General features: G+C 51.3%; 1 protein-coding gene across 1 annotated transcript in view; it reads left to right on the forward strand.

Moving 5' to 3' along the window:
• Window positions 1-6,969, forward strand: part of LOC129834957 (mucin-2-like) — a 92,733-nt gene extending 85,764 nt beyond the window's left edge. Inside the window, exons 13-14 of the mRNA XM_055900325.1 lie at window positions 2,652-2,750; window positions 6,802-6,969. Of these exons, the coding sequence (XP_055756300.1) occupies window positions 2,652-2,750; window positions 6,802-6,954 (252 nt within the window). The 3' untranslated portion in view covers window positions 6,955-6,969. The remainder of the gene's footprint in view (window positions 1-2,651; window positions 2,751-6,801) is intronic.
• The last annotated feature ends 3,868 nt before the right edge of the window (window positions 6,970-10,837 follow it).

Here is a 10,837-nt window from a genome sequence, read left to right on the forward strand (position 1 = left end):
CACACATCCAGTCCAGGAGTCATCCTCACTACGAGCCCACCACACATCAGTCCAGTAGTCATCCTCACTACGAGCCCACCACACATCAGTCCAGTAGTCATCCTCACTACGAGCCCACCACACATCAGTCCAGAGGAGTAGTCATCCTCACTACGAGCCCACCACACATCAGTCCAGAGCAGTAGTCATCCTCACTACGAGCCCACCACACATCAGTCCAGTAGTCATCCTCACTACGAGCCCACCACACATCAGTCCAGAGGAGTAGTCATCCTCACTACGAGCCCACCACACATCAGTCCAGAGCAGGAGTCATCCTTACTACGAGCCCACCACACATCAGTCCAGAGCAGGAGTCATCCTCACTACGAGCCCACCACATATCAGTCCAGAGCAGGAGTCATCCTCACTACGAGCCCACCACACATCAGTCCAGTAGTCATCCTCACTACGAGCCCACCACACATCAGTCCAGGAGTCATCCTCACTACGAGCCCACCACACATCAGTCCAGGAGTCATCCTCACTACGAGCCCACCACACATCAGTCCAGAGGAGTAGTCATCCTCACTACGAGCCCACCACACATCAGTCCAGGAGTCATCCTCACTACGAGCCCACCACACATCAGTCCAGAGGAGTAGTCATCCTCACTACGAGCCCACCACACATCAGTCCAGAGCAGGAGTCATCCTCACTACGAGCCCACTACACATCAGTCCAGAGCAGGAGTCATCCTCACTACGAGCCCACCACACATCAGTCAAGAGGAGTAGTCATCCTCACTACGAGCCCACCACACATCAGTCCAGAGCCGTAGTCATCCTCACTACTAGCCCACCACACATCAGTCCAGAGGAGTAGTCATCCTCACTACGAGCCCACCACACATCAGTCCAGAGGAGTAGTCATCCTCACTACGAGCCCACCACACATCAGTCCAGAGGAGTAGTCATCCTCACTACGAGCCCACCACACATCAGTCCAGAGGTGTAGTTATCCTCACTACGAGCCCACCACACATCAGTCCAGAGCAGGAGTCATCCTCACTACGAGCCCACCACACATCAGTCCAGAGGAGTAGTCATCCTCACTACGAGCCCACCACACATCAGTCCAGAGCAGTAGTCATCCTCACTACGAGCCCACCACACATCAGTCCAGAGGAGTAGTCATCCTCACTACGAGCCCACCACACATCAGTCCAGAGCAGGAGTCATCCTCACTACGAGCCCACCACACATCAGTCCAGAGCAGGAGTCATCCTCACTACGAGCCCACCACACATCAGTCCAGAGCAGGAGTCATCCTCACTACGAGCCCACCACACATCAGTCCAGTAGTCATCCTCACTACGAGCCCACTACACATCAGTCCAGTAGTCATCCTCACTACGAGCCCACCACACATCAGTCCAGTAGTCATCCTCACTACGAGCTCTCGGACAGTTCCACAATGCATTCTGGGTTTCATTGATCAAGAAGCAGCCGGTGTTGAGATACATCAAACATTAGCCAGGTAGCTAGCTAGCCAAACCGGACAAGTCAACCTGCCGTCAGTCCAGCAACTCCTGCAAAAACAACCGGACAAGTCAACCTGCCCGTCAGTCCTGCAACTCCTGTAACAACAACCGGACAAGTCACCCTGCCGTCAGTCCTGCAACTCCTGTAACAACAACCGGACAAGTCAACCTGCCGTCAGTCCTGCAACTCCTGTAACAACAACCGGACAAGTCAACCTGCCGTCAGTCCTGCAACTCCTGTAACAACAACCGGACAAGTCAACCTGCCGTCAGTCCTGCAACTCCTGTAACAACAACCGGACAAGTCAACCTGCCGTCAGTCCTGCAACTCCTGTAACAACAACCGGACAAGTCAACCTGCCGTCAGTCCTGCAACTCCTGTAACAACAACCGGACAAGTAAACCTGCCGTCAGTCCTGCAACTCCTGTAGAAACAACCGGACAAGTCAACCTGCCCGTCAGTCCTGCAACTCCTGTAACAACAACCGGACAAGTCACCCTGCCATCAGTCCTGCAACTCCTGTAACAACAACCGGACAAGTCAACCTGCCGTCAGTCCTGCAACTCCTGTAAAAACAACCGGACAAGTCACCCTGCCATCAGTCCTGCAACTCCTGTAACAACAACCGCACAAGTCAACCTGCCGTCAGTCCTGCAACTCCTGTAAAAACAACCGGACAAGTCAACCTGCCCGTCAGTCCTGCAACTCCTGTAACAACAACCGGACAAGTCAACCTGCCCGTCAGTCCTGCAACTCCTGTAACAACAACCGGACAAGTCAACCTGCCCGTCAGTCCTGCAACTCCTGTAACAACAACCGGACAAGTCAACCTGCCGCCAGTCCTGCAACTCCTGTAACAACAACCGGACATATCCAATCAAATCAATGACTTATCAAAAACAAAATCAATCAACAAACAAACAAACAAAAACCGTTTTAAAATAAAATATGTCCAACGTTCCAGAACTATCTGTTCAGTCTGCTTTACGGCACCGTGGCAACCATGTCTTACCGTAGATGACTAAAGTTGTCTGTGTTTTGTTATCTGACTGTCTGTCTCCAGGTCTTTTGTATCGTTGTCTTCCACGTGGTTGAACGGTGTGTCTGTGTGTCTCTGTGGTGTTTCAGAGAGTGGAACAGCTAACCAGTCACTGTGAGGACGTTGTCAAACTGCTCCAGAGTACCATCGCTGGTCTGGAGTCTGCTGTCCTGCCAGCTACCGCTGAGGTAACTACCGTGTTAATATAGTCTAGAGTCTACTGTCCTGCCAGCTACCACTGAGGTAACTACCGTGTTAATATAGTCTAGAGTCTACTGTCCTGCCAGCTACCACTGAGGTAACTACCCTGTTAATATAGTCTGAAGTCTACTGTCCTGCCAGCTACCGCTGAGGTAACTACCGTGTTAATATAGTCTGGAGTCTGCTGTCCTGCCAGCTACCACTGAGGTAACTACCATGTTAATATAGTCTGTAGTCTACTGTCCTGCCAGCTACCGCTGAGGTAACTACCGTGTTAATATAGTCTGTAGTCTACTGTCCTGCCAGCTACCGCTGAGGTAACTACCGTGTCAATATAGTCTGTAGTCTGCTGTCCTGCCAGCTACCGCTGAGGTAACTACCGTGTTAATATAGTCTGTAGTCTACTGTCCTGCCAGCTACCGCTGAGGTAACTACCGTGTTAATATAGTCTGTAGTCTACTGTCCTGCCAGCTACCGCTGAGGTAACTACCGTGTTAATATAGTCTGTAGTCTACTGTCCTGCCAGCTACCGCTGAGGTAACTACCGTGTTAATATAGTCTACTGTCCTGCCAGCTACCGCTGAGGTAACTACCATGTTAATATAGTCTGCTGTCCTGCCAGCTACCGCTGAGGTAACTACCATGTTAATATAGTCTGTAGTCTACTATCCTGCCAGCTACCGCTGAGGTATCTACCGTGTTAATATAGTCTGTAGTCTACTGTCCTGCCAGCTACCGCTGAGGTAACTACCGTGTTAATATAGTCTGCTGTCCTGCCAGCTACCGCTGAGGTAACTACCGTGTTAATATAGTCTACTGTCCTGCCAGCTACCGCTGAGGTAACTACCATGTTAATATAGTCTGTAGTCTACTGTCCTGCCAGCTACCGCTGAGGTAACTACCATGTTAATATAGTCTGTAGTCTGCTGTCCTGCCAGCTACCGCTGAGGTAACTACCGTGTTAATATAGTCTGTAGTCTACTGTCCTGCCAGCTACCGCTGAGGTAACTACCGTGTTAATATAGTCTACTGTCCTGCCAGCTACCGCTGAGGTAACTACCGTGTTAATATAGTCTACTGTCCTGCCAGCTACCGCTGAGGTAACTACCGTGTTAATATAGTCTACTGTCCTGCCAGCTACCGCTGAGGTAACTACCGTGTTAATATAGTCTGTAGTCTACTGTCCTGCCAGCTACCGCTGAGGTAACTACCGTGTTAATATAGTCTACTGTCCTGCCAGCTACCGCTGAGGTATCTACCGTGTTAATATAGTCTGTAGTCTACTGTCCTGCCAGCTACCGCTGAGGTAACTACCATGTTAATATAGTCTGCTGTCCTGCCAGCTACCGCTGAGGTAACTACCGTGTTAATATAGTCTGCTGTCCTGCCAGCTACCGCTGAGGTAACTACCATGATAATATAGTCTGGAGTCTACTGTCCTGCCAGCTACCGCTGAGGTAACTACCGTGTTAATATAGTCTGTAGTCTGCTGTCCTGCCAGCTACCGCTGAGGTAACTACCATGTTAATATAGTCTGTAGTCTACTATCCTGCCAGCTACCGCTGAGGTATCTACCGTGTTAATATAGTCTGTAGTCTACTGTCCTGCCAGCTACCGCTGAGGTAACTACCGTGTTAATATAGTCTGTAGTCTGCTGTCCTGCCAGCTACCGCTGAGGTAACTACCGTGTTAATATAGTCTGCTGTCCTGCCAGCTACCGCTGAGGTAACTACCGTGTTAATATAGTCTACTGTCCTGCCAGCTACCGCTGAGGTAACTACCATGTTAATATAGTCTGTAGTCTACTGTCCTGCCAGCTACCGCTGAGGTAACTACCATGTTAATATAGTCTGTAGTCTGCTGTCCTGCCAGCTACCGCTGAGGTAACTACCGTGTTAATATAGTCTGTAGTCTACTGTCCTGCCAGCTACCGCTGAGGTAACTACCGTGTTAATATAGTCTACTGTCCTGCCAGCTACCGCTGAGGTAACTACCGTGTTAATATAGTCTGTAGTCTGCTGTCCTGCCAGCTACCGCTGAGGTAACTACCGTGTTAATATAGTCTGTAGTCTGCTGTCCTGCCAGCTACCGCTGAGGTAACTACCCTGTTAATATAGTCTAGAGTCTACTGTCCTGCCAGCTACCGCTGAGGTAACTACCATGTTAATATAGTCTGTAGTCTACTGTCCTGCCAGCTACCGCTGAGGTAACTACCATGTTAATATAGTCTGTAGTCTACTGTCCTGCCAGCTACCGCTGAGGTAACTACCATGTTAATATAGTCTGTAGTCTACTGTCCTGCCAGCTACCGCTGAGGTAACTACCATGTTAATATAGTCTGTAGTCTACTGTCCTGCCAGCTACCGCTGAGGTAACTACCGTGTTAATATAGTCTGTAGTCTACTGTCCTGCCAGCTACCGCTGAGGTAACTACCATGTTAATATAGTCTGTAGTCTACTGTCCTGCCAGCTACCGCTGAGGTAACTACCCTGTTAATATAGTCTAGAGTCTACTGTCCTGCCAGCTACCGCTGAGGTAACTACCGTGTTAATATAGTCTACTGTCCTGCCAGCTACCGCTGAGGTAACTACCATGTTAATATAGTCTGTAGTCTACTGTCCTGCCAGCTACCGCTGAGGTAACTACCATGTTAATATAGTCTGTAGTCTGCTGTCCTGCCAGCTACCGCTGAGGTAACTACCGTGTTAATATAGTCTGTAGTCTACTGTCCTGCCAGCTACCGCTGAGGTAACTACCCTGTTAATATAGTCTAGAGTCTACTGTCCTGCCAGCTACCGCTGAGGTAACTACCGTGTTAATATAGTCTGCAGTCTGCTGTCCTGCCAGCTACCGCTGAGGTAACTACCGTGTTAATATAGTCTGTAGTCTACTGTCCTGCCAGCTACCGCTGAGGTAACTACCACGTTAATATAGTCTAGAGTCTACTGTCCTGCCAGCTACCGCTGAGGTAACTACCGTGTTAATATAGTCTGTAGTCTACTGTCCTGCCAGCTACCGCTGAGGTAACTACCACGTCTAGGAAGGATATTAATTGAATTACAGGACAGGAAATGGAGTGGTCTGGTAGAGTTGAATTACAGGACAGGAAATGGAGTGGTCTGGTAGAGTTGAATTACAGGACAGGAAATGGAGTGGTCTGGTAGAGTTAAATTACAGGACAGGAAATGGAGTGGTCTGGTAGAGTTGAATTACAGGACAGGAAATGGAGTGGTCTGGTAGAGTTAAATTACAGGACAGGAAATGGAGTGGTCTGGTAGAGTTGAATTACAGGACAGGAAATGGAGTGGTCTGGTAGAGTTAAATTACAGGACAGGAAATGGAGTGGTCTGGTAGAGTTGAATTACAGGACAGGAAATGGAGGGGTCTGGTAGAGTTGAATTACAGGACAGGAAATGGAGTGGTCTGGTAGAGTTAAATTACAGGACAGGAAATGGAGTGGTCTGGTAGAGTTGAATTACAGGACAGGAAATGGAGGGGTCTGGTAGAGTTGAATTACAGGACAGGAAATGGAGTGGTCTGGTAGAGTTGAATTACAGGACAGGAAATGGAGTGGTCTGGTAGAGTTGAATTACAGGACAGGAAATGGAGGGGTCTGGTAGAGTTGAATTACAGGAAATGGAGTGGTCTGGTAGAGTTGAATTACAGGAAATGGAGTGGTCTGGTAGAGTTGAATTACAGGACAGGAAATGGAGGGGTCTGGTAGAGTTGAATTACAGGAAATGGAGTGGTCTGGTAGAGTTGAATTACAGGACAGGAAATGGAGTGGTCTGGTAGAGTTGAATTACAGGAAATGGAGTGGTCTGGTAGAGTTGAATTACAGGACAGGAAATGGAGGGGTCTGGTAGAGTTGAATTACAGGAAATGGAGTGGTCTGGTAGAGTTGAATTACAGGACAGGAAATGTTTAGGAACGGTGTTTGGTATATGTGGAAGAGTTTAGAAGACATATTAATTGACTTGTGAATCAACACATGTATAAAACACTAACTCCCCCCCCCCCCCCCCCCCCCCCCCCAGGAGGCCCAGGTGTTACTTGCCAGGTACAGGGGTGTGATGTGTAGCGTCCTGGAAGACAGCCGATTGGCTAGATTACAGCTGGAGGGCGGAGCCAACCTGTCCCGCCTCCGTAAAGAGGAAACCAGTGTCAGCCTCAGCGACGACTACAGGTAATGGTTTCGGTCGTTAGCGCTGGGATATGGACCTTTATGGGCGACCCGAACAGATTCACATAGAAATATGAGTTATAGATCTGTCATTCTCATTGAAAGTCTAAGAAGCGGTATATCTGTTCTATGTGCTCTATTCCTCTGCTTCCTGTTCTTCAGTTTAGTTTTTTGCGTCTTTTACTTTCGGTTTTGTTCACCAGCTTCAAAACAGCTGAAAATACAACATTTTTAGTTTTGAACATATATTTCACAGCGGTTTAGATGGTACAATGATTCTCTACACTAGACTTGTTTGTTTTGTCACGTAAACTGGAATTAGGGGAACTATTCTAATTTTATCAACCGGGAAAATACGGAGTGATTTCTGCACATTGCACCTTTAAAGATACACTTGTATCCACAGCAACTTGACACATGTATATAGCCCAGCACCATTCTCCAACCAACGCTCTCTCCTCTCCTCTATATTCTCCCTCATTCCCTTAGTCCAACCTCCCTCTCCTCCATTTCCCCTCTCTCCTCGCCTCTCTCCTCTCCTCCATTCCCCCTCTCTCCTCTCCTCCATTTCCCCTCTCTCCTCTCCTCCATTCCCCCTCTCTCCTCTCCTCCATTCCCCTCTCTCCTCTCTCTCTCCCCCATTTCCTCTCTCCTCTTTCTCTCCTCTCCTCCATTTCCCCTCTCTCCTCTCTCTCTCCTTTCCTCCCTCTCCCCTCTCTCCTCTCCTCCATTCCCCCTCTCTCCTCTCTTCCATTTCCTCTCTCCTCTTTCTCTCCTCTCCTCCATTTCCCCTCTCTCCTCTCTCTCGTCTCCTCCCTCTCCCCTCTCTCCTCTCCTCCATTCCCCCTCTCTCCTCCTCTCTCCTCTCCTCCATTCCCCCTCTCTCCTCTCTCTCTCCTCTCCTCCATTTCCTCTCTCCTCTTTCTCTCCTCCTCCATTTCTCCTCTCTCCTCTCCTCCATTCCCCCTCTCTCCTCTTTCTCTCCTCCTCCATTTCCCCTCTCTCCTCTCTCTCTCCTCTCCCACATTTCCTCTCTCCTCTCCTCTCCTCCATTTCCCCTCTCCTCTCTTCCATTTCCTCTCTCCTCTCCTCCATTTCCCCTCTCTCCTCTCCTCCATTCTCCCTCTCTCCTCGTCTCTCTCCCCTCCTCCATTTCCCCTCTCTCCTCTCTCCTCTCCTCCATTTCGTCTCTCCTCTCCTCCATTTCCCCTCTCTCCTCTCCTCCATTACCCCTCTCTCCTCTCTCTCCTCTCCCCATTTCCCCTCTCCTCTTTCTCTCCTCTCCTCCATTCCCCCTCTCTCCTCTCTCTTCTCTCCTCCATCTCCCCTCTCTCCTCTCCTCCATTCCTCCTCTCTCCTCTCCTCCATTCCCCCTCTCTCCTCTCCTCCATTCCCCCTCTCCTCCTCTCTCCTCTCCTCCATTCCCCCTCTCTCCTCTCTTCCATTTCCTCTCTCCTCTTTCTCTCCTCTCCTCCATTCCCCCTCTCTCCTCTCTCTTCTCTCCTCCATCTCCCCTCTCTCCTCTCCTCCATTCCTCCTCTCTCCTCTCCTCCATCTCCCCTCTCTCCTCTCCTCCATTCCTCCTCTCTCCTCTCCTCCATCTCCCCTCTCTCCTCTCCTCCATTCCTCCTCTCTCCTCTCCTCCATTCCCCCTCTCTCCTCTCCTCCATTCCCCCTCTCTCCTCCTCTCTCCTCTCCTCCATTCCCCCTCTCTCCTCTCCTCCATTCCCCCTCTCTCCTCTCCTCCATTCCTCCTCTCTCCTCTCCTCCATTCCCCCTCTCTCCTCTCCTCCATTCCCCCTCTCCTCCTCTCTCCTCTCCTCCATTCCCCCTCTCTCCTCTCTTTCATTTCCTCTCTCCTCTTTCTCTCCTCTCCTCCATTCCCCCTCTCTCTCCTCTCCTCCATTCCCCCTCTCCTCCTCTCTCCTTTCCTCCATTCCCCCTGTCTCCTCTCCTCCATTTCCCCTCTCTCCTCTCTCTCCTCCTCCATTCCCCCTCTCTCCTCCTCACACCCATTTCCCCTCTCTCCTCTCTCTCCTTTCCTCCATTCCACCTCTCTCCTTTCCTCCATTTCCCCTCTCTCCTCTCCTCCATCTCCCCTCTCTCCTCTCTCTCCTCTCCTCCATCTCCCCTCTCTCCTCTCCTCCATTCCCCCTCTCTCCTCTCCTCCATTCCCCCTCTCTCTTTTCCTCAATTCCCCCTCTCTCCTCTCTCTCTCTCGTCTCCTCCATTCCCCCTCTCTCCTCTCTCTCTCTTCTCCTCCATTCCCCCTCTCTCCTCTCTCTCTCTTCTCCTCCATTCCCCCTCTCTCCTCCTCTCTCTCCTCTCCTCCATCTCCCCTCTCTCCTCTCCTCCATTCCCCCTCTCTCATCTCTCTCTCTTCTCCTCCATCTCCCCTCTCTCCTCTCCTCCATTCCCCCTCTCTCATCTCTCTCTTCTCCTCCATCTCCCCTCTCTCCTCTCCTCCATTCCCCCTCTCTCCTCTCTTCCATTTCCTCTCTCCTCTTTCTCTCCTCTCCTCCATTCCCCCTCTCTCTCCTCTCCTCCATTCCCCCTCTCTCCTCCTCACGTCCATTTCCCCTCTCTTCTCTCTCTCCTTTCCTCCATTCCCCCTCTCTCCTCTCCTCCATTTCCCCTCTCTCCTCTCCTCCATTCCCCCTCTCTCCTCCTCACCCCCATTTCCCCTCTCTCCTCTCTCTCCTTTCCTCCATTCCCCTCTCTCCTCTCCTCCATTTCCCCTCTCTACTCTCTCTCCTCTCCTCCATATCCCCTCTCTCCTCTCTCTCCTCTCCTCCATCTCCCCTCTCTCCTCTCCTCCATTCCCCCTCTCTCCTCTCCTCCATCTCCCCTCTCTCCTCTCCTCCTCTCTCATCTCTCTCTCTTCTCCTCCATTCCTCCTCTCTCCTCTCCTCCATTCCCCCTCCTCCTCTCTCCTCTCCTCCATCTCCCCTCTCTCCTCTCCTCCATTCCCCCTCTCTCCTCTCTCTCTCTTCTCCTCCATTCCCTCTCTCTCCTCTCCTCCATCTCCCCTCTCTCCTCTCCTCCATTCCACCTATCTCATCTCTCTCTCTTCTCCTCAAATCCCCCTCTCTCCTCCTCTCTCTCCTCTCCTCCATCTCCCCTCTCTCCTCTCCTCCATTCCCCCTCTCTCCTCTCTCTCTCTTCTCCTCCATTCCCTCTCTCTCCTCTCCTCCATCTCCCCTCTCCCCCTCTCTCCTCTCCTCCATTCCCCCTCTCCTCCTCTCTCCTCTCTTCCATTTCCCCTCTCTCCTCTCTTCCATTTCCTCTCTCCTCTTTCTCTCCTCTCCTCCATTCCCCCTCTCTCTCCTCTCCTCCATTCCCCCTCTCTCCTCCTCACCCTCATTTCCCCTCTCTCCTCTCTCTCCTTTCCTCCATTCCCCCTCTCTCCTCTCCTCCATTTTCCCTCTCTCCCCTCTCTCCTTTCCTCCATTTCCCCTCTCTCCTCTCCTCCATCTCCCCTCTCTTTTCTCTCTCCTCTCCTCCATCTCCCCTCTCTCCTCTCCTCCATTCCCCCTCTCTCCTCTCCTCCATTTCCCCTCTCTCCTCTCTCTCCTCTCCCTCATTTCCCCTCTCTCCTCTCTCTCCTCTCCTCCATTCCCCCTCTCTCCTCCTCACCCCCATTTCCCCTCTCTCCTCTCTCTCCTTTCCTCCATTCCCCTCTCTGCTCTCCTCCATCTCCCCTCTCTCCTCTCTCTGCTCTCCTCCATCTCCCCTCTCTCCTCTCTCTCCTCTCCTCCATCTCCCCTCTCTCCTCTCTCTCCTCTCCTCCATCTCCTCTCTCTCCTTTCCTCCATTTCCCCTCTCTCCTCTCCTCCATCTCCCCTCTCTCCTCTCTCTCCTCTCCTCCATCTCCCCTCTCTCCCCCCCTC

This window comes from Salvelinus fontinalis, chromosome 35 (assembly GCF_029448725.1).
Source record: "Salvelinus fontinalis isolate EN_2023a chromosome 35, ASM2944872v1, whole genome shotgun sequence".
Lineage (NCBI taxonomy): Eukaryota > Metazoa > Chordata > Actinopteri > Salmoniformes > Salmonidae > Salvelinus > Salvelinus fontinalis.